Here is a 24,603-nt window from a genome sequence, read left to right on the forward strand (position 1 = left end):
AGGAGGAGAGGAGGTTTGGACTGGGGTTATATATAGCTCTATTGCGTAACCTTGAATAGTATTGAGGACCCAGGGGTCTGCCGTAATTTCCTGCCACTTTGTTAGGAAAAAACTGAGACGCCCGCCTATGGGAATAGAAAGAGGTAATGTACTTACTTGGTTGACTGGACGATCTGGCATTCCGGAAACCTCTGCCTCGTTGAGGACAGAACTGTGGGCGATACTCCTGATAGGAGGCGTAATGGTATCCTCTGGGGTAAGAGCGGCCGGCAAAGCGGTTCCTTCCTCTGCCGGCCCTTGCAAAAACCCGTTGAGAAAACATATTTTTCAGCGACTGCTTAACCTTGTCAAAAGATGTAAATGTCGCTACGTATTTGCTTAAATCTTTTATGAAGGATTCCCCAAATAATGCACCTTCATTGTGGGAATTGGGTTGGACAGATGCAAGGTGAACCAACATCGGATCAAGTTTCAGGAGTAACCCTTTCCTTCTCTCGTGGGTGATAGCAGAATTTACATTACCAAGGAGGCAGAAGGTACGCTGGACCCAAAGAGTGAGTTCCTCAGGATCAATGAATGAGCCGTCAATTCTGGCTGCCTCTGCAATGTCGAAAATTTGTGTTAAGGGCCCCAAAATGTCTAGTAATTTACCTTGGCAGGAGGCCCACGCCTTATCCACTCCCTTGCGTGGATCCTTGCCCATTTTGGTAAAAAATGTGAGGAGGGGTTGGTCAATGGAGGGGGTGACTGAGAGTTGATGGGATAAGGAGGGACGGGGACACTCGGATTTCAATTTAGCTCTGGTTTGTTTATCTAAAGGACAGAATATTTTGGCCGAAACATATTGTGCAACGTGGTCAGCAGGGATCCATTCTGTAGAATTAGGGTGTAAGATATTTGAAGGGTCAAACATCGGGAAACCTTCAGGATCCAGGAGGGGAATAGGGTTTTTTGGGGAAAGAGAGGTCAATTTAGATTTCTTAGGAGGAGGAGGGGAGACAGCAGAATCATCTCCATCATCCGAAGTACTGGAAGGAGAACCCATATCCGACACATCGTCGTCCGAGTCCGGGAAGGACGAAATGATCAAAGGGGCAATGATATTTTTTTATTTGGATTTGTACTTCAAATTTGATTTCCCAATGTCCAGGTTTTTATACTCCTTGGAGGGAGCCTTTTGAGGAACCGCGTCCTCTGCCACATGTGAGGTAGACTCACTTCTCTTTTGCGCCATTTTTCGTGATTTTTGGGGATTCTTGGGGGAAGGGAGGCGCTGACTGCATTCCCCCGCAGCCTGGGCCGACATAGAGCGAGAAAGCATATCAGTAAAAGAAAATTCTAAATTTTTTGACATTTTTTGTATTGAAGAATTTACAGCCTGCTGCACGGAAGATGTTATAAAGGCAGAGAGTTCCTGCCTAATGTCATCCACTTCATGTAAGCTGGGGGATTTATCAGGATTCATAATACAGGAGAAGCTGGCAGTTAAGGGTTAACTGAGAAAACCAAGGCTTCAAATAAGCAGCAGGCCCTGCCTTTGGGCGTCTCCGAGGGAAGGAGAGCCGGAATCCCCGGTTTCGGCCGGAGAACGTGCTGTCGGAGGCTCTGTGAGAGGACTTATTATTATCTTGGGAATAATTGAGAAAAAATGAGGTGAGATCGCTGAAAGGGGCTGACGCGCAGCACTGCAGACGAGTCCTCGAGCGCTCCGAACCAACCATTGCTGAAGAGACTTCAAACGGTTGGAATGAAGCGCACGAGGCGCCGCGCGCCACACTAATGCGGCAACTTGCCGACTAAGGGAAAAAAACATGATAAAAACGCAAGCGCCGCGCATAAACCTATTTGAAAGGAAATTCACATGAAATATGCACATACATGACAGAAATAAAGTCTATTAATATAAATATGCTTAAGACAAGAGAAAAGGGTACTTATCTTGACTGCGAGCAGCAAGAAAAGAGGGCTGTTCGCAGTCAAGTGATGTCATAATGCATATGTATGTGATATGATTGGTTAATACTGTTTGAACTACGATTTTATTCCCATTGGTGTGTTTCTTGACTGCTGCTGTTTAATAAAGTTAGAAAGAAACGCATAATATGAGCCTCCGGTCTTGCCATAAAATTTAGGAGCACTCCTCATCAATCCCAAACCACCAATGTCATATCTCCAGAAAATCGAGGATACATTTGAGAGCTAGCAACACCAGTCCACAGTCCTCCAGATTTACACCACACACAACAGAATTTTGAAAGCAACCCTCCTCTACCAGAGGGTTCTAGAATCATACCATCAAAAGAAAATAACAATCGACAACATGCAAAGACACCGTACCTGTTCCTCTCATGACCCTTTTGATCTCTGGGTAAAAAGCTTTTTTTTTTAATGTACTTTATGATTTGCAAGAAATAAAGCTTGTAGATAATTGGAGATATTCACAAAGGTGATTTACACTTGTAAGTACTTTACGTGTGTAATTTACTCTTACACTTTTTAGTTACTTTACAGTTTTGGCTATTCAGTGTAAAATAACTCAAAAGTGTAGACCTACTCCTCTCTACCCCAAGAAAAGGGGTTTGAGCCAAATTTACAAGTGCAGGTTACTACTGCCAAAAAGAAATGGTAGTAAGTCTATCATCACACATTGCTAATCACTGATAATGCATCACCCTCCCATAGAAAATAATTGAGGTACGGGCATAAAATAAACCCCCATAGGAAATCATGTTAAACTAAAATACATTACTTAGTTAAAAATATAAATACATCAAATGTAATGTTTAAAAAATTACTAATGTAGTTGATTATAAAATATTTTGATAACTTTTTATTTAAAAATGAATGTAACATTTTTTATTAAAATATAATTATATTACATTTAGTTGTACTCATCACTTATTAATCATTATTGCATAATAAAACTTTTTTTTTTACTTCAGGTGGGAATTTATTTTACAATTTAAACTTAAGAATTTTTTTTGTTAATTTAATATATTTAAATTAATCAGTGTTTTAATTCAAAATGAAGTTAGTAGTGTTGTGTTTTTTATTTTGATATACTTTTAAAATATAAAATTATTTTACATTTATATTCAACATAAACGTTTTACTAATTTAGTTTAATAAACGTTTTAGGTTCTACCTATAACATAGGGTTGTTCCACCCCTACTGTGGAGTTTACCTGTAGTAAAGAGAAAAGTAAAACAAGATTTTTTACTCAAAATACTTTGTTCAATATTTATGTAAATTCTAAGTATTTTTTTTAATGTAAAAAAATAAAAAATGCTGCATCACTGTTGCCTTAAGTTTGAATTCAATATGTAATTAATTTAAATATATTAAATTATATAAAAACATTTTTGAAGTGTGCATTAAAATATGAATTCCCCCAAAAGTGAAATAAAAAGTGTATGAATAATTAAGTGAAGTGCATTAATTAAAAGTAATGCAATTTAAATTGTGATCTTACATTATTTGTAAATTTTAAATGATTATTAAAATATTTCCTAATGAAATAATAAACCTTTTTTTTATTTTATTTTTTACATTATATGTATTTACATTTTTACCTATTTTAACGAACTTAATTTAATTTAACATTATTTCCAATGGGGTATTATTTTAAGTTCCTACCCCCATTATTTTCTATGGGAGAGTGTTGCGCTACCACTGGATGTGTGATTGTGGACTTACCCCAGTTCCGAGCAGGAGAAATGTACTACCATTTTTGGTCTCTTTGCGGCTCTAGTAACTTTAAAAGTGCAGTGTGTGACTAGCAAAGGGGTAGGTACTGGTCCCTCCCTAAACCCCTCTCATTTAGTAGTAAGCGTGTCCCTTTTTCCAGCCACTTACCCTGGTCCCACCCACATTTACTACTAAGTGGTATCCTTGCAAGTGTGAGGATCTCCCCTTAGATAGGAGGGGGCCTTGAGATTTACATATGTAGGCTTGAGAATAGCATTTTGTAGTATGTTAGCAGTACTACTGTAATACTACTGTAATACTACTAAACACACTACAAAATGCAGTTTGTGAATGCTCCCCAATGGTTTTGCAATGCTATGTTATGTTTGTGCTGGGACAAAAGCTCTAAAATATACAATTAACAAAAAAATTTAAAGTTGCAACAAAAATGTTTCTGTGTTGAAAAAAAGTCCATGTGTATTTGCTTTCAGTAAGAGCGTTGCCTCCAGTTTCGGCCCCTGGCTGTTGAAGGGAAAATGTAAACCAATAAAATGAATATGTGACTACGATAAACTTGGTAATATTATGTTTGGAAAACTTTACTGGTGGAAGAAAACTACGCACGTGCCTATTGTGGAGTACAGGTAAAGGACATTTGCAAGTTCGCTGGTTAAACTGAACATCCTACTCCTATTAATGTATCAATTAGATTTGTAGAAAGAGTGCAGTTATAGTGGTGGTAAGACTTGGAGCTAAAAGTTTTACCAACTGCATTATTTTTTTTTTTAAGCGTCTGTCACACATTACAAGGTTTGATTCTTTTAAATGTTTATATTCTAGTAAAACAACATTATTTGAAATAATGGAAATAGCTGAAAAAATGCACAAATTAAGTAGCTTGACCCCAGTTAGCTGCTTCTTTTAATACTGCTGCCTGTTTATGAAAGAATACACCATTGGTAAAGTTGTGCAGAACAGAATTGAGACGTTCATGATTGTGATAAGTCAGAGGAGGTTTATTTTTATGTTGATTTACATTTATAAGCTGCATTATTTACAGGAGTTGTGATTCATTAAGTTGCCTTCAGCTGTCACCCTCATACTTAATGTACTTCCCTCCAACAAAACATATGAAAATATAATTTAAAGCACACTTTTTCACTGACACAGTACAATACATTCACTATACACAGTATAACAAAATAGTCCCATCCTTACCTGTTTAATAATACTGTCACGAAGAATAGGTAAATAGAAACTGGAATTGCAGGTTTATATTTGAAAATAATTTACATGCAACAATGACATTATTTAATGACTGTTTAGCTGTTGAACTAACTTATCCTGCCTGCTGTTTCATATGCTAGGAGGAACAGAGCCAATAAAGATAAATGCTGTTCTGAATTGCCGCCAAATCTCCAGCAGAGAGGAAACGGCCAAATAGGGTATTTTATGCACCAAGCAACTCATTCTCATGGCTGGGTCATTCCTAAACCTCAACCAGCAACATTGTATTACAAACTACAGGCACTCGCAGCAGACTAATGGCATTGGTGTTTGTGGAACAGGCTGTAAACCTGCAACCCCACCATGTAACAAATAAGATCCTTAAGTGCGTGAACAGGGAAGGAAACTTATCAAAGTTTTGCTGTACAAGCTGCTCATCATTTGTGTGCTTTTCTTTATAACGTCTGGGGATTGCAGGACATGCTGGAAATTGGCTCGAGGATGAGAGAGAAAGGGTTGTGGTTTACAGCTCAGCAAACAGTAACGGAATGGGAATCACGCTTTATTTTTGGAACCTCTGCTTTCTCGTGACACACATACAGGTTCTACCCAAAAGTAGACAGTAGGTAAACTCTTGAAACAATAGCACTTGTGATGAAGGAATGCTCAAGGCATGGCGGCATTTATTTTATGTAGGAAACTCTCCAAGTACATACTTCTAATGCTTAATCTCTTAACACGTAACCAGATTTCTTGATGCAAGGTTGAGAATCTGGAAACACGGTTATTCATCTGAACATTTTGCAAAATACGAAGGAGTTGTGCATGCAGAACATTTCAATATTTCTTTCAGGAACCCAAAATCTGTGAATACTTAGATGTATAGCCTTAATGGTTTATCTCTGTTTTGACAGTTTTGAGTCACTGAAAAGTACAATCTCCCAGTAGTGGACTAGGAAACTAAACATAATGGAGTTTGTTGCAGTTCTTTTCGTGCCAAGGAGTTTGACAAAACAGAAGTTAGTCGTACATTTTATATGTTTGCCAAAGTTCCCAATACATCAGGAACCTCATATGCAAAAGGATCAGGCAGCTGTGAGGCTATAGAAAGTGTGTAAATAAGCTTTTGGCAACAAGGTTTAAAAGCAAAATCTGACAGACGTAGGCATAAACTCTGAACATAGCTCTCTCTGATGTAAGCTGAATTAACTGTGTTACACATCTGCAGTTCTCTCGAGCAGAGGCTCCCTCAGGGTAACTGATCTGTGCATCCCATCCCATGCTATGCAGTGAGCCCTGGTCTGCGTGGTTAAGTGGCACAGCATAGTGTATAGCACACTGCTACTCAGACAGTGCTCAATCACACTGATGTCTTAATCGCTTTACTGACGCCTGAGCGGGAAAAGGCTAGCAGAAAGATCCGCTAATTCAGATAGATGTGTGAAGCCGCGTTGGTGAGGAAGAGAAGGCATGCCTTATTTTCTTGGACAGTTAGACGTCTTAAATAACCATAAAGAGAAAAATGGTAGCCTCTTCATTGCTACTGATGTGATATGAAACTTGTGATGAAAGTACTCCGTATATATCACCCTGGGGGTCGACAAATAAATTAAGACTGAGAATCACTGACCTGAGAAGGGGGGCCTCTCCTTTGCTGCACAGAATCAGTGACTTCAATACTTTGAACAACCTTGTGACTTTTTGTATTATTATGGACTACTACATTCCTGGAAACATGACCAATAATTGTTTCAGCATGCCAGAAAGGACAGACCTCAAATACCTAGCAAATGAATGGGACCCTAAAACTGCACTTCTATGGAGCTTACAGTGTTCCATCTGTGAAAACGAACTTTCTTCTTAAATATTGAAAGTGAATTGTATTTAAACATAGTAAGTGTTGAATTTCTGTAATCAACATTGAACGAAGCAAACAGTTTTGAATAAACTAAAAGAAAGTTTCTGGGCTTTGTACTGATTACACACAGCCATTACTTAAAGAGCAGCCACTGCTGAGTAAATGGAATGGCACCTGGACCACAAAGCTAATAGGGAGATGATACAACACCACAATGACAGGGCAAAGTACCCTACCCTTGCCTGAGATCAAGGAAAAGTGGCATTATGAATACATTAAAGGAAGGCCTTGAATATACCTGGAGAAAAAGATGGGCAACCTTGCAGGAAATTCAGGTCACCCATTAGCAAGGAGCATACCACAGAGCATAAACAGTTGCGTTCAAAAAAAGTATGGACTGTGCAAAGTGGTAGACATCGTAGTTCAGCATCTACCTCTACTGACAGACAGTTGATAATGCACTCAGTTGGTGAACCCAATGGAGTAGAGTTGTGTATTATCTCTGTACTGGTGCCAATATTAGTTATACAGCTGACGGATTTGACATTGCAGAATAATACCCCTAATGAAGATGACCAAGTTGGCACCAAAATGCACTTTCATTCAGGGATCAGAATAAGATGTTACCGGTGATTATTTTCCCTGTTGTATAGGACTTAAAAAATCCAATGTGTTTTGAGGAGTGTGTCACCTAGCACTACTCATATTAAACTCCTCAACCGTGGTAACTTACCAAAATATTCAATGGATTCACATTATCTTGCTGCCCAACAAACGTGTATCTAAGAACATCATATAAATTGCTGAAAAGAGTAGTCTCAGTCACACTAGTGGGTAGACATCCTAACTGAAACGTTTCCCAGAGTGCGCAGTCTGACAGGTGTGCACAACCAACTATGTAGCCATCAATAATTTTAGGGGAAAAGGTACAATGGGCCATAAACTCCCTGGCTCCTTCTTGTGTATGCTTCTGTACTGGTAGTTAACTGACTCAATAATTGCTGGAATTAATTACTCCCACAGAGGTGGCTCTTCATGATTTATAAAGCAAACTGTCTGGTGTTGACCCAACTTGATTAGGATGTAGAGTGTAGTATGCCCTTCAAATTACCTTGCTGCTGTCCATGATTTCACTTTGTGCAAAAATATGCTAAGGGGCAGCCCATTTGTGGGTGCCCTTGCAAAACATAAAGGTCAAAGGCATCTGAAAGAGCATTAAGCAAACTGGATAATCACATCCAGGATGAGGTATGTAATCCGTAAAGCACTTGGTGAAGACTGCACAATGTGTAGAGGCTTTGATGCTGTAGGAAATGATGCATGGCACGAGAGACCTCCATGCTAGGATTTTGGGTGGCAAAAATTGCTAACTGTATGAATGGAATTTTAATGATAAGATTCCACAAACAGTAGTGCAACTAGAATTTGTTAACTTCTGCACAAGTAACTAAAAACTCAGATGAAAGTCAAGAAGCTCGACGTGGTCTGAAAACCTCAAGATTTCAGTACTAAAAGCAGAAACCCTGTGTGGAAAAAGGTGGGTCCACTGTCCTCTGGTTTTTGCAAACTGGTTGCTGAATAATGTAGACAACGAAAGCAACGGTAGTAATACAAGAGAGCTCTCAGAATTTCTGTACCTTCACGTAGTACATCCTGCGAGCATACACAGGGTCTTTGGAAATCAGTCTATTTAGAAAAAATAATTAAAAACATCTCAACCTTTTTAATGAACTTTCAATGTGTCACCTCTTTGGCACAAGAACTAAACTGAGTGCAGCTATAATACTAGCTGAAGGTTAGACAGTAAGCAAAGCAGATGTAGGCTTCTGGACTCAAACTCAAAGTTCATAACTAGGAAAGAAGTGGTAACAGTTTTACCCTTCTCCTAAGCTGGATAATATAACTGTTCTTCCTGCACCACTGTACCATGCCACAATAATTTAATGGAAGCTTGGGGAGAGCCCTCCGTGATGGTCTACAGAGATTAAAGAGAATTTGAGAAAAACGAAATTCCTGCCTAGAAAGTGGAGGATAATATAGGCAGTTTTTGTTCTCATCCTTCCTTGTTTGCAGAATCAAAATGCTGATATTGTGGGAAATGTATAGTAGTGGCTTGGAGGGTATCACAAGCCTTAAGTCTGTGGATCACAATTAATTTTGACATTTTTTTACACAGTCATATTTTTTGGATTTCCAGTATTTTGTGCAAACAAGAAAACGGAAGGTACTATTTTTCTCTACAGCCATACTTAACTAGCTTTGATAATTCACCTGTAAGCTATTGCTTGACAACCTCTTACATATACTTTGTCTGTCTTCAGTTGAGCTCATATGGCAAAGTGATGCGTCAGGTGAAGCAAATAACTTTAACTGGAGTGCAGGAAACTGCTACAGAACAAAGAAACTGAAAGTAAAGTCCACTTATTTGTGCGGCAGAAAAAAACATCCAATAGACACAAATGAATAGTCAACAGAACATCCATTAAAGGGCTGCTCTCTGCGTACCTGTCACTTTACTACCTTGAGCGCTGATGCCTCCAGGGTCACAGTCCTCTTTCTTTAATTGACAAAACTTACTTTGCTCTTGCGGCCGTGTTTACAACTACAAGTTAATTTTACACTGAAAATAGGGTATAATGTCTAACCGGTGACAACAAACATCCTTTATCTTACCCCATTTTTCCGTCCTTCAAACAAATGTGGGTTAGTAGGAAGAGAGGGGGGAAGGGTCGTCACAAGGACATAAAAAGGGGTACTTATTCTGCTCTGGCCAGTAGAGGGCGTCTGATTGCAAACACAGCCTAAAAAAGTGTATTGATTTGAGTGTGCTGTTTAGGCCTTTTAATCTTTTACCTTATGTGACTCAAACTTCAAGTTTGTAAACAGATGCCCTTTAGCCCAAGTAACAATATTCCTTGAACCAAGCTTTTTCAATCATTTTGTGATGACCCAAAACAACCTAGTACAGTTATCATAACGTATTGGCATTAAATAAATGATGAAACCTGTTGGCAATAGAGAACTACAAAGTGCTTCAAAACTCCACATTTTAATAGGGAGTTACTCTTCACGCACACATGGAATGGACCGCAAAACCTAACCTTGCACTCAGGTGGAACTGAATAAACGTACCTCAACTTTTTCATGGGTTGGTACATTGTAATTTGTTTTACTGAGAGCTTAGTCCTCACAATTATTCTTGGGCATAAAGCGGCCGTAATCCAGTTGCAGAATAAAAATGTCGACATTCGTAACACTGACGTAACCAGTTACTCTTCTTTGTAGATAGGTCAATAGTAAGATTTCTCAGCATTTCAACAGGCAAAAAATTATTTGCAAGATAATATAAAACAGTAAGCACACATCCTCTTTATGTATGTTATTTATGTACGAAAATATTTGAGCATATTATGTTAAACATCCTTTCTTATTTTATATTTGTAATACCTAGGATTTACCACATCGTAACTCTTATTACGTAAGGCATGTTAAACAGGCTGAAAATGGAGGACAGGGGGAGGGGAGTTTTCGTGAATCGCGCGTATGACTTCTTTCAAGGACGTATGTCCTCTGGTCGGCTGTCACATAAAAACTAAATAAAATAAATTGTGGCCCAATTCGCAGCTTTTGTAAATGGATTTTGAAAACTATATAGCTATTTTTTCGAATTTCTTTAGCACCTTTTTATAGTAACGAAAATGGGTATGGTGGTGGTTAGCATGTGCAAATGTACAAAATCATGAGCTCTACAAAGATACACCATTTCAAAAATGACTGAAACTTGTTTTAAGCATGCTTCTAAAGTGGTGGTTGAAAGGATAGCTGAACGCTTCTCCTGAAGAAAACACAAGGTGGCTGTTTTCTAAATCAGCAGCTGCTGGTGAGGATTCCTTGGCACAGTTGGACCAGCTCTCCGTCACTGCATCTTCCTGATGATCTCGGCAGACACAGGAGGGTGGAAGTTGATTGTGTGGTGCCGCAGGCCCTGAGAGGTCTTGTAACTCTTTCCGCAACGACACTTGAAGGGTTTGCGGACGCGGATTTGTGTTCTGTGGCCGTTCTTGGCATGGTACTTAATGCCATTGACGTTCTGTAGGTGATAAAGACATAAAAAAAGTAGGAAATAAGCAATTTCTTTTGGTTTCTGAATCGACCACAAATCGGGACAAACAGAAAGACACGTTTTCACAAACCCTAAGTAACGCCAACTTATGGTTGAAATTGATCCACGCAATAGCTCAGATGGGTTGTATCACTTTAAATGAGGCTGCCAGCCAAGGATGCCTACATCTGGTTTACATTTCAGTAGTTAATTTTGACAAATTTGGAGAAAACCAGTCTATGATTTGTTTAGTAGTATTCTGTGATTTTCCTTTTCAGGAGTACCACTATGGTAAAAAGTAGCAGAGAAGAATCAGTTTCTCACACACAAAGCACCATGACGCAGTAAAGTGGAGGCCACGGCGTTGTACAAAACGCTAAAATAAATACAAATCTTCATAGGAAATATACTTTCAGGCCAATAACTTAGAAAGTTACTTGGTACAGTCTACCCTCTTCACCATGTGCAGATCTGAGGCTGAACTCCATTTATTATAGAACATTCCGAAATAATTCTAATCTGCAAACTGCTGTCCTACATGTTTCTGTTCAACTGTTCCCATTCTGCTGAGACATTCTTTGAGGCCACATGTTGAAGAATGGCACCGTTTAGTGGCTATGTGAAGAGGGACCATAAGGCCACTGCCTACAATGGCATTAATGAAGCATCGTCCATCCCAGGGAATTTTACTTAAGATTGTGCTATATAACAAAAGACTAGCACTCACTTAAAATACCAAGTACAGTAAAACACAAGCATCTGGAAGCAATGTATTTGCAGCCTTTACGTATTGCAGTTGCCTCAAAACTTGGAAACTCGGATCTTTCTAGCCCTAGCTAGAAGGACCCATGTACGTGGTTTTAAGGGTGCTACACCGGCTCCTTAGTGATAAAGGGGGTCACTTTTAGAAGCTTACGGATCATGCTCTGGGACCTTCTGCAACAAGGCCCTACAGATTTACAAACAAAACCTAGCCATTACCATCCACACAGAAACTTCCACTCTTCTACAACGCATTTACTAGAGTCTTCAGCTTTAAAAAGTGTAGGGCACTTCTCAACAAAATAATATAACTGGCTACACTTAAGTTTAAGAGGCGAAATAAACCACCTCTAGTTTAGATAGGGTCCTTAAACTTGGCTTTTTCCTAAATGTGAATGGTGATGGTTCTTTCTCTTTTTTTCTGCGTGGTCGGGATTACTGCAGCGCTAGGACACACTTGGGTAACAGTGAACTTTACAAATGCTTAAGGACCTGGTTCACAAAGGTAAAGTTACAATTTTTTGTAAGTTTACTATTTTTTGGTATTCACATTCTACAGTTTTACAACTCTGCACTCCCTATACTTATGTGTGCTGAGCTCTACTCACCTGGAGACTCTGCAGTCGTGGGTGGAGTACTTTGCATGCATAAGTATTTGGAATGCAGAGTCCTACTGCTTTTCCAATTTAACAAAGCTCTCAGGGACATCCTACTCAGGTCTCGTCTTAGACCTGCACAGGGGCTCCTATTGGGCTCATGTGAATAGGAAAATCGCCCAGCACCCTTGCCACCCCCCAGGAACCCCAATGTTCTCACCCAGCACCCCACCTGGATGGTTGGATGGTCCAAGTCTCCACTTCCAGAGTAAAATCTGGCGCTTTACCTACCATTCCACCAGACAGAGAATCCAAGAAGTGGGATAACTTGAGAAAGAAGATGTTTTCTTCGGTCAGCCTGGCACAGCAGTAAGTAAACACTGCATTCCTTTTGGGCTGATACCCCCATTCACTCTGGCAATCAGTCTTGCGGGTGCTGGCTATGGTCTTGGAGGAGGCCCAAGCTACACTCCCCCAAGCTATTGCTGATGGAAAGATGCAGCTGGATACGACCAACTCACTAGGCAAAGTGAACTGTGAGCTGGATAGGACCGACTCACTAGGCAAAGTGCTTTTAGTTGTTGGTGGCCCTGAGATGCCAACCTTGATTGAGAACCACTGGCTTTTCGGGGGATGTCCCGGCCTCACTCATAGACATGCCCTTCGATGGCTCCTGTCTCTTCTGAGACAAGGCAAAATCAGCACTGGAGCGCTTCAAGGACAGCAGGGCTACGGCCAGGTAATTGGGCCTTTCCTTGGCCCCTTGCCACTTCCAGTGTGCTGTTCACGCCTTCTGTGGCAACTGAAGGGCCTTCAATCACCATCTCTATCCACCCAACCACCACGGCCCACAGGCTCCCCAGTCCCTGCATGGCATGAGGACACGGTACGCTCAGACCTCGTGGGTCATATAGCCAGTCCACCCCTGGGCAGCCGCAACCTCAAAGCCTCTTTAGTTTTTCCTCCATCGTGGGCATCCAGTGGGAGGCAGGATACGCCATCATCTGCACCACTGGAGGTTGATAACATCCATCCACTGGGTTCTCCAGATTATCCAAAGGGGCTACTCCCTCCCCTTTGAGACTGCCCCTCCAACCATGCCACCCCCAACCATGCTACCCTCTTGCAACAGGCTGATGAAGGACCACATCTCATTACTGTACCTGGAAGTGGCAATTCTCTTGGCCAAGGAAGCCAAAGAGAGGGTGCCGGCATCAGAATTAGTTTGTGGTTGTTTTTCCTGCTACCATCTGGTGCTCAAGAAGAAGGGAGGCCTTCGACCTAGCCCAGACCTGCGCCCTCTCTATTTCTTCTTAAATAAGAAGAAATTCAAAATGCTCACACCCACTCTAGTTCTGTCTGTTGTGGACCTGGGAGACTGGACAGTAGCGCTGGACTTGCAGGACGCATACTTTCACATTCCTGCCCTGCCTGCCCAAATACGTTACCTGTGGTTCATGGTAGGCCACGAGCACTTTCAGTTTGCCGTGCTCCCCTTTGGCCTTCCCAGCACCACTCGGGTGTTCACCAAGGTGATGGCATTGGCTGCAGCACATCTGAAGAGATCAGGGGCACCAGTCTTCCCCTATCTTACCCCAGGCAGTTGTTTCCCACCACCAGACTATGGTGGACCTCTTGCACTCGTTGGGCTTCACTACAAACGTGTCAAAGTCACATCTGATCCCTTTTCAGAAGCTCCCTTTCATCAGAGATGTTCTGGACCTAGTGCAGTTTTGGGTGTGTCCTCCCGAACAGCGAGTTCAGGATATTCAGGCTATGATACTGATATTTCAGCTGCTATCCTGGGTTTCGTGGGACTGACTCTGAAGCTGCTGAGTCTCATGACCTCCTGCATCCTGCTAGTGATGCATGCCCATTGGCATATGCGGGCAAATGCAGTGGGACCTGAATTTCCATTGGGCCCCTCATCAAAACAATCTTGCCGAGATTGTCCAGATTTCAGAAGGCACTGCAAAAGAACTGCAGTGGTGGCTGACAGCCAGCAATTGGGTCAGTGGCAGACTCATCTTCTTCCCCGACCAGTTTTGATGGTACTGACAGATGCATCACTCCTGGGATGGGGCGGCGATCTGGGAGAGGTGGAGATCAGAGGACTCTCCACCTCTACATCAACCTGCTGGAGCTCCATGCGATCAGATTGGCATTGAAAAACTTTCTACCCTCCATCAGTTTACAGTATGAGTTCACAGGCAACACCACAACCATGATGTACTGCAACAAACAGGGGGGGATGGGGATGTGGACCCTCTGTCAAGAGGTCCTGCAGCTCTGGACATGGTTTGAAGATCAGGGCATTTCCCTAGTGGTTTAACACCTGGTGACCTCTCTGAACGCCAGCGGGGACAAACTCAGCTGAAGATGCCTAGCGGATCACAAATGGTGCATCTAACTGGAGTTGGTGCAAGGTCTCTAGCAGCCTTGAATAGATCTGTTTACCACCTATGAGAACGAGCAATGTAAGCAGTTCTGCTTGTTGGAGTTTCCAAGGTGGCTCCCATTTGGAGACGTTTTTTGTCTTGAGTGGAGCTTTGGTCTCCTGTATGTCTTTCTGCCAATACCACTCCAGTCCAGAGTTCTCAAGGAGATCAGGAACAAACTGGCCCAAGTCATACTTGTGGCTCTGGACCAGGCTTGACGAGTCTGGTATCTCGTGCTACTGAGCATGCCCATTGGTCCTTCGATTAGGCTGCCCTTTCAGGAGGATCTGCTGTCGCAGGGGACGGTTCACCTGAACCTGTCAATGTTCCGCCTACAAGCATGGAGAATGAGCAGTGACAGTTGAAAGTTTTGAACCTTCTGCCTGAACTGTGTAATGTTATTTTGGCAGCTCGACGTCCCTCCACAAAGATGGTATAAACTGGCTGGTGGAGCAAGTTTGTGGCATTGTGTACAGCCAAACAGGTTGACCCTTTATCTGCACCCCTTTTCCGAGTTTTTTTTGTTTATCCTTACCCTGGCACAGCAGGGCTCTGCATTGGATATGTTGACGGGTTATTTATCTTCTGTCTCTGCCAGATCAACCTCCCTCTTCAAGTCCCCTATTGTGAAGGTCTGCAGCACAGGTTTCCTCCAGCTCCCTTTGTTATGCCTCAATGTGACTTAACGTTGGGTCTTAACTTTCTAATGTGAGCTCCGTTCCTGTTGTTATGCCTCAAATGAACTTTAACTTTGTACTTACCTTTTTAATGCACTCTCCCTCAAAGCCACTGCATACCTGACCTCTAAGGTTCCTCACCATTAAGAAGGTTTTCCTGGTGGTAATTACATCTGGCTGGAGGGTCAGTGAACTGAAGGCGCTATCATCACACCCTTTGCACATCTGTTTTTTCCCCCAGGCAAAATTGTCCTTCGGACTCGAGCATCATTCTTGATCACCCGGTTCCAGGTAGGCCAGTCCATCACTTTGCCTACTTTTTACACTCTGCCTAATCCCTCTAAGGAAGAGGAGAGACTCCACTAGCTGTACCCAAAAAGAGTGTTGTCTTTCTACCTTGACCGCACAAAACCTTTACAGATGGACAATCAACTTTTCATAGGGTATGTTGGAGCCAAGAAAGGAAAGGCCATGCAGAAACAAACCATTTCCTAATGAATTGTACTCTGCATTAAGATCTGCTATGCATTGGACAAGAAGCAACCCCCAGAGGGTTTGAGTGCTCATTCAACCAGAGCAGTCTGTGACCTCTACGTTAGCATGCAGAGTTCCGGTCCTGGACATATGCCAGGTATCATCGTGGGCCTCGATGCACACTTTCACCAAGCACTACTGCCTGGACAGTCAGGTGGCTTGGGGGCAGGCTCTTTTACCATTCGGTCCTGTGGGATGTTTTGGTCTAAATCAGGTTTGCAGACCCTCCTCTAGGAGGAATTGCTTGTCTATGTATTCCAAGGTAAGGAATCTGCAGCTAGAGCTCTCTACCAAATGGGAGAGTTACTTACCTTCAGTAACACCTTATCTGATAGAGGCTCTATCTAGCGGCAGATAACTTATCGACCTACCCATCGTGCTTGCTCTGCAAACAGATTTCTATGTACGGCCCTATTCTCATTTTCGGGTCCCTGTGATCCGTACCGGTGGTCAGTGTTCTTCACAGCTCTGCGCTTCTGGCATGGGAAGTCACAAGAATAATCTGATGTTAGTACACTGGAGTGGTGTCTATATAGGCACTGTGCGCGTCACTCCTGGCATGCACAACGTCACGTGGAGCTGAGCAATGCCACCAACCAGCTTGCAAGTTTACTGCTCATGCAAACATTTTGGATCCCGTCTAAAGCCTTGAGATAATTCTAAGGTAAGAAATCTGTGGCTAGACAGTGTCTCTACCAGATAAGGAGTCACCAAAGGTAAGTAACTTGTTCATTAGTACGGTATCTACAAAATGCAGACTAACTCCACCGGACAAAGGAAGAGGCCACCAGTAGAAAACTTTGGTTTTTATTAGAGTTAAATAACATCCTTACACAAGCAAAGATATTATAATGAAACCATAACAACTCTTTTCCTCTAATCCTGTTTTCTCCATTAAAGGTCACGTGGGTGCGTGGACATTGTACACTGGGCAGGTTTACTGGGCTACTTGTAGATCACGGAGTTTACAGCTTTAGCTCTGGTTTTTGGCATTTGTACAGTGTTTCGCCTAAAATTGGCAATTTTTTCTTGTAAGTGCTCCTTGGTGTAGAAACAGGAGTGTCACTTACTTGCGAGTTAACTTTAACACTGTTTTTGTCTTGACTTTGAAACGGGATATATGCTGGCAAAATATTTCTCTCACAAGAACTTAAGAGGTGTAAAAGTTCAGATTTTTACATGATAATTAATATGCTGGGTACGTCATATCCTATGGGCAGTAAACAGGGGTGTGGCATGGTCAGTAAGACTAGTAGGGGTGTGGGCTTCAGATTTCCCAACAATCACATGGGTTAAAATACATTATATGAGAAGCAGTGTGGGGGGGGGGGGGGTGCTTAAGGAGCAGTAGGAAGGGAGAGTGGATTGTTGAGGTCCTTAAAACTCACCATTTTGTAAAATAAACCATTTCAAGACCTTTAAAACAAAGACGAGTTATGTGTGTTTGTCTGTTTGAGTATGTAAAAACTCCAACTGAAATCCGACAAACACCTCACAATACCCGACTTAAAGCACGTGTACCCAACTATTTACTACAGATTACATTTATTAGGTGGGTGTACCAACCAGAACGTCTATCTCCTCCCCCCACCCCCAAAAGCTACGCTCCTGGCAGTAAACATAGTATGTGTGGGAACTAAAAGACATTTTTCAGTCTGCAACTTCACACGTCCACAATGAAAAGGCCATGTGTCGGCATATTTTAACAAGCGCGGCTGTCCCAATTTTCTGTTTCGTGGGATTGTTCCCTTTTATTTGTTTATCTTTATGAAGAGACACTCAGTTGTTTGCAGTTACTGTTCCGTTTGTTCTCTTGTGGCATACATTTGCATGATTAAACAACCACTGGCAAAGCCGCGAGGTCTCTGCTTACTGTTCAGCATTGGGAAAAAATGAAAAACATGTTAATGCTGAACAGCATCAGCAAAAAACAAAAAGACCCCAGTGCAAGATGTATACATGTGCATGCATAATTACATATGTGCATTCCATGTATGCATCAATCTGCTACGGTGACCACATGCACGCATATGTCATAATGCAGAAGCCAATCTTGGCTTTTGACTTTTGTGTGATGTGTATGTGTGCCCATTTTCTTTTTTAATTTACCATGGCAAAATGGTGAATGCCCATCTTAGAGAGGTACATTAAAAAAAATACATAAAAGGCACACAAAAAGACATTTAGGGAAAAGGAGCACCTCTTAGCAAATCACAGCTGGTGGTTTGTTCTAAAAAGTAAAAAACAAAACATGAAAAATCAAAGAAAAATGAGACATAGATGGGTGGGGGAGCAACTGAGGAGCCTGTGGGGGGGGAGTCAAGGGGGAGGGGAGAAAGAAAGAAAGCTTGGCGGGGTACGGTGGGGTGGGGAAAGCAGTCGACAGGCATGCGTGGGCTGGGTGTGAAGGGGAAAACAGTTTACAGTGGAAGGGGGCAGAGAACAGGGAAACTTGTGCTCCCCCACAAAGTGCTGAAAGCAAAAATATAGAAAAAAGTCCCCTCAATGTGAGCAGGGGAAGGATACAAGGCATGTAGTTAATAGGGTGGCAAAGAACCTATGGTCCAGAGGAGGGACAAATGCAAGAAGAAAAAGGAGAACTATTGAATAAGAAGCAAGCAACGAAAAGCAGTGGGCAGATAAGAAGAAAGCAATGACGTGAAGCCCACAGTAAATATTGGTATTGTACACAATAGGTCTTTGAACAACAGACAACGTAGGCTGTCTGTAGGTGAGACCAAAAGCCACAAAAGATATATGCAGTGGTAGTCCTCCCTCCTGTAGTTCTTTCTGCCTTAGAGCTACTGTCAATGGTAAAAGAGATACTGATGTATTTATGTTGGTGGGAGTTAAGGAACTGATTCAATTTATCTGTTAAGTGTTCTATGAGTTACCCACCTTGCCTACCCACCACTTATAACACTTTAGATTATTCCATCGTTTTCTGAGCAACACCAGCCAGGACACAGGGATATAGATCTGTAGGTTATCATCCCCAGCAGGATAGCTAGTTGCTTGAAATCTAATTTCTAACAACTATAACTAAATACAGTACAGTATCACTTTATAAAACTGAAATTCCAATCATGTATTTTGTGGAATTGAGGCCAAAAGTTGCCAAAGTTACTTTACAACAACTTAATTTAGAAAACCGTTTCGAAATTTGCCTTTTTAAATGATATGTGACATGCAACAAACTGTTTTTTAATTCCTTCTCAATTCCTGATGGGTTGCCCCCTTGCTTATGTAAGTAATCTAAACAATATGTACTGTGTGGTGGGTCACCTTTGTAAACCAACCATACACAAATTATTCATGGCCTACAGCCAGTGGTCTGTAAACTTACACTTAAAAAGCAACTTTAATAAGGATGTCTGTCTTTCTCTGCTTACATGTGGATAACATACCATATTTTTCCAAAGAAGTGTAGTGTGCTGGACACACATCTTTCAACCGTGCTCCAGTGCAGTGGCAGAGAAAATTACTGCTTGAATGTAAGTGCTGGAAAAGTCAAGAATTCCATGATGTTATGTATGACTGTCATTGAGAGCCAGTAGAATACATACCAGTTTCTAAAAATGGATACATCACAACAGTGGAAAACAAAAGTTGTTTCTCACTTTTGTGATGTCACAAACAGAAGTACTCTCCTGCTTCGTTTGGGTCTCCAGAGACCCTAGCAAATTTGGGGAACGGCAGCAGCCAGTGGTCTTGCCTACTTTTCTTAAGGTTCTCTACTAACCTTAGGGAGGAAACAAGTGTGGCCAGTGTCCCGCAACTGACAACGGTCACAATCCCTTTCAGTCAAAGAGGGGTTTTGGGGATTCAAAACTTAGCTAACAGAGTTCTCAGAGAGTCTGTTAGCACAGCACGGCCTCTCTGGTCCACAGAGATTAGAGGGGAGAAAGGAAGGCAGAGAGGATGATGAGGCTGGGTTGCAGGAGGCCAAGAATTTTGTAATAATTGGGCAGAGGTTGATGTGGTTGAGTGGAATGGCAGTTATTTTGTAATTTGGGCAGGAGATGATGGGGTAAACGCCAATGATGATAGGGATGGGTGGCAGGCAACCTTGTGGGTTCTTTAAATATTTTGGGAGGAGGAAGGGAATGCTAGGAGTGGTGTAGGTGGTAGCAAGAAACCAGGCACTGCTTTTAAAATGTGGATGTTAAAAGGAAAGGATGGCCAGAGGGTGGGGGGACATCGGGATTACATGGGGAGGATGAAGAAGAGGGCATGTTGTGTATGGCTGCACCATGACTCCTCTTCTGCTGCACAGCTCTTGACAGCAGGTTAAATTAAATTACATCATAGACAAATCGAGCTTTGTTAGTGTTGTCTAATAGATGTGACACAGAACCTCTCCTTGAAAAACCTTCCCATTATTCACAGTTAGAATGTGACCTCAAAGTTCAAAGGACTAGATGATGAAACTTCAGTGTATTGCTCTTTAGATCACTGCAGGCAAGCAACCATCACTGGGAATTTTAGCCAGTATCTGCTCTCTATTGTACTCCCAAAAATGGATAAATGCTGCATTGTGCATGACTAAGGGCCTCATTATGAGGCTTGCGGTCTAGAGACCACCTGCCTCGCAGTGGCGGTCAGGTCGCCACATTAAGACCCTGGCGGTCAGACCACCAGGGTACCACTGTCTCCGCCGGGATCAGCAATCCCAACAGGCTAACCAAGGCGGAGGTCGGAATCAGTCAGGGCGGCGCTGCATTCAGTGCTGCCCTGATGATTACGACCTGATTTTTTGCAAACCTTTTCATGGTGGTTTTACTGCCAATGAAAAGGGTGCTGGACAACAGGTGCAGGGGGTCTGCTGTGCAGACAGTGAACACTGCGAGGGTGCTCTGCACTCTGCGGGAGGCAGTATTGTCACTGGCTCAATTACGAGCCAGAGACAATGCTGCTGCCACTTTGCTGCTGGGCTGATGGGAGGAAACACTGGTTTCCGCCCGTCAGTGCCATCAGCCCAGCAGGAAAGTGGCAATGGGCCCGGCGGGGAGGTAGCCAGCACAGTGGCAGCCTACCCGTCGGAAGTTCAGCGGCCGGGTCATCCTGTCTGCCAAACTCTAAATCAGGTCCTAAGTATCCTATAGTTATTGAGCCCAAAGCTTTAGGCTGTAGGGATGTTTGTGTTCATTGCTTACATCAGCATAGTACAGAGGATCACAAGGCTTAATTTAAAAACTGTCAGTTCACTGCAAACAAAACCAAAGTAATATTGTTTTACATATGATGGTAGCAAGCAAATATTATTAACGTTTAGATTCATATGCATGGAGATCAAAATTGTTACATTGCTTCTGACTCCAACCATAATTAAATGATGTAATTACTGCCCAATGTCAAGTGGCTTGTCCCTTTTCTAGCTCTACCAATTCATCTATTTGCTAACTTCGTAAATGTTGCTCTTGCTTTTATAAGCATTATAGAACTTATTCACAAAACCCTTTTTTTACATTAGTGTAATTCATGGATACAATCAAAATCGGCCAATATCTGGCCACTTGGATGGAACTTACAACCAGAGACAATGGGCAAATTGTGCACATTTCCTACAAGTGTAGGTTTGGTGTTAAGGGTGGGCAAATAAATGTTACTAGAGGCGGAAAAAAATAGCATGGTTTTGATTTTAGTGGATGCACAGAAAGTTCAAACGTTATGGTGTTCACTAACATTCTATATGCTTTTACATTCAAACACTTCAAATTTTCAGAGAGCAAAGATTTTCTCTGCACAACGTTTTCGTTTGGGATCTTCACGTTCTGGGCAATTGAGCTGAAATTGTTGTTCACAGGAACCTTATTGTTTCATTAAATAGACTACAAAGAAAATCTGGAAGTTTCATGTTGGCAGTTAAAATTCTGGGGTGAACCTTTTGGACTTCCTGTGTTTACACCAGGCTGATTTGTCGAGGGATTAGGGAGATTTGGAAGAGAATCGAGCGCAGATATTTTGATACAAGAATGAATACTCCTATGCGTGGACTCCGGAGAAATGAAATGGAAAGCTGCAAGAAAGAAAGTTAAAGTCTGAGCTGTGGTCTGCTTTAAAGAACAAATGCAGGTCTTAGATGTATAATTGGGGTAAATCAGGAGTGGAGCAGCATAATTTACCTGGAACAGAATACCAAAATGGTCATCAAATTACAAGGATTGCTTCCTTTAAAACTAGACAGTCTCAGTCACTATCAATACGGCGATAATCGGTCTTGCGGCACATTTTCTGACAGTCCATTGGCAAGTGTGATCTCATTTGGTCTTCACAAAAGTGCTTACAACACAGTGTGTGCTTCTTTTTTATTTAAAACCTTTAGAAAATGTAATCTACAGCTACGGGCGGTTGGGTAGTTCCCAGGCACTTTTGATCTATTACATGGTAATAGACCTTAGGACACTAGGGCAACAGACTAATCACAGTGGTGGTAAGCACATGGCCGATTATACAATGCAAGCGTGATCAGTCAATAATCAAATATCCTAAGCACTGGAGCATTTTGAAGGGGTCGGGAGGGTCTAGGCACAAGTTCTACATTTTTAATATTTCTAAGAACGGAAGTCAGTACGTTGCAAACGTTTTCCAAAAATGTCATGCTCTTCAGAAAAACTGTTCCCCATAACGTAAATCAACTTTATTATAGACCACCCATTTTTACTTGAGGTAGTCATTATGTTTTCCATGCTCAACTGATTGTCAGGTGAATAACAAATATATGTTTACGTGTTAAGAGCTTGGCAAATAAACAATATGATTACCATTCTATTATTAACAGTTTATTGAGCCTGCAAAGATAAAAGGCCAATTCGCTCCGAGAAATGCAAACCTTTGACCTGCAGATTACACACAAATACCAGCAGCTAAGGATTAATTTACTCAATGATGGTACTGGCTAGATGCGGCCCCAGTGCAGGTGTGTTCCTTAGGGATTGCTCTCTGCCTTGATTGAACAGATGGGATTTATTCCCCACAAGGTTCTGGAACAAAACAATTTGCACATTTCTACTAGGGACACCAGAGTGGAGACACGATTTGTACACATAAACTTCACCAGATCACGTTTTTTTTTTTCCAGTGCCCCACCTTGTCCAACCACAATTGGATGGCTTTTGATTTTTGTACCACCAAATACTGTTACCTCCCTGTCATTCCCTGCCCACTAAAAAGCAGAGGTGTCTCTACATTAGATATGAACCTGTGCCATCTACTCTCAAATCTTTGTTGATTACTTTCGGATGGATTAAATTATATATATATATATATATATGTGTATATATATATATATATATATATATATATATATATATATATATATATATATATATTGAAATTGACATATGTTTTTCACTTGTGGTCCTGATGAAGGTTCTAAGATTAATTAATAAGAGCTGAAACTTACAAAGATTTGCCTAAACCCAATTGGGTGTTCAATGAATGTACGACTGAACAGTTGCAATTGTTATCATTTGTGTTTGCAACAGCTTTGCCAGCATTAAGTTTTCCCTTGTTTCTAAATAACCATTGCTTCTTTATCTTTTACATCTCCCTTGATTCCCTTCCTCTTTCCATTACTTGAAGTTCTGTTCTTCCATGGCCGTCATTCCTTCCTCAATTGATAAATGGCCCTTGTCCTGTTCCCTCTGTACATCACCCACCTGGTGAAAGACTGTCTGTGCCAATGGTTGGTTGGTAGAATAGTTGTCATGGCGAAAGATGCGTTGAGAGGGCATCCCAGATTTACAGCATGCATCTTTTGTCCATGTGTCTGTGCGGGAGACTTGAAAGAACTTGAGCAACAATGACTCACCTTTCATAAAGAACTCTCAAGTGATTCTTTTTTAGTGTCTGGTCTCTTATTGATATCTCATATTATGCAGATTTTTAATTAGGGAAATAATAACTTCACTAAGGGGGTCATTACAACTGGCAACTGCCGCCCGCCAAGCTGTAACCGCCGTACGGCCGCCAATGTGGCTGCACTCCCGCGGTGCCCATTTTGACATCCCCGCCGGCCCAGCCGGGATGTGGGCCGCAAGATGGGAGCCGGCTCCAAATGGACCCGTCGCGCTTTTCACTGTAAGCTGCATGGGGCCCCCAGGGGCCCCACGACTCCCCGTACCGCCAGCCAGAAAAAGGCTGGCAGTCGGGGACTCGTAATCCCCTGGGCAGCGCTGCTAGCAGCGCTGCCCAGGTGGATTATCACCGCCGGGGCAAATGTGGCGGAATTCCGGCGGTGCGACCGCCGCGCTTCCGCTGCGGTCGTGATACCCCAGGAAGCACCGCCAGCCTGTTGGCGGTGCTTCCGTCATTTTAGCCCTGGCGGTCTCGTACCGCCAGGGTCAAAATGACCCCCAAAGTGTTCATCCAGTCAAATCAACAGAATCTTTTGGCTGGAAAGGCACTGCATTATCCACGAAATCTTACAACTTTGACTTTTGCTCACAATGAACTGTGTGCTGCCTGTGAAATGTCAAAAGACCCGAACTAAAGCACCGCTAGTGGAACTCCTAAAACAATAAACTATTGATTACAATACTTGTTTGCACAGCACTGCCCATCTGTATCAAATAAAATCAACGGACTGAATCCCATACTTTCCCTCTTCCTGGTTCGAATTGCCTTCTACTATGGAATGACTCTTGATGAAGGTACTTTTACTACATAACACTGCTCTAACAGTACACTTCCGCCCAAAATCAATCTACCTCTTCTATC

General features: G+C 42.1%; 1 protein-coding gene across 1 annotated transcript in view; it reads right to left on the reverse strand.

Annotated features, from left to right (window-relative positions):
• Positions 1-4,680: 4,680 nt before the first annotated feature.
• JAZF1 (JAZF zinc finger 1) overlaps positions 4,681-24,603 on the reverse strand; it is a 620,003-nt gene continuing 600,080 nt past the window's right edge. The window contains exon 5 of the mRNA XM_069211451.1: positions 4,681-10,863. Coding sequence (XP_069067552.1) covers positions 10,690-10,863 — 174 coding nt within the window. The 3' untranslated portion in view covers positions 4,681-10,689. The remainder of the gene's footprint in view (positions 10,864-24,603) is intronic.

The sequence above is a fragment of the Pleurodeles waltl genome, chromosome 10 (genome assembly GCF_031143425.1).
Source record: "Pleurodeles waltl isolate 20211129_DDA chromosome 10, aPleWal1.hap1.20221129, whole genome shotgun sequence".
Taxonomy (NCBI): domain Eukaryota; kingdom Metazoa; phylum Chordata; class Amphibia; order Caudata; family Salamandridae; genus Pleurodeles; species Pleurodeles waltl.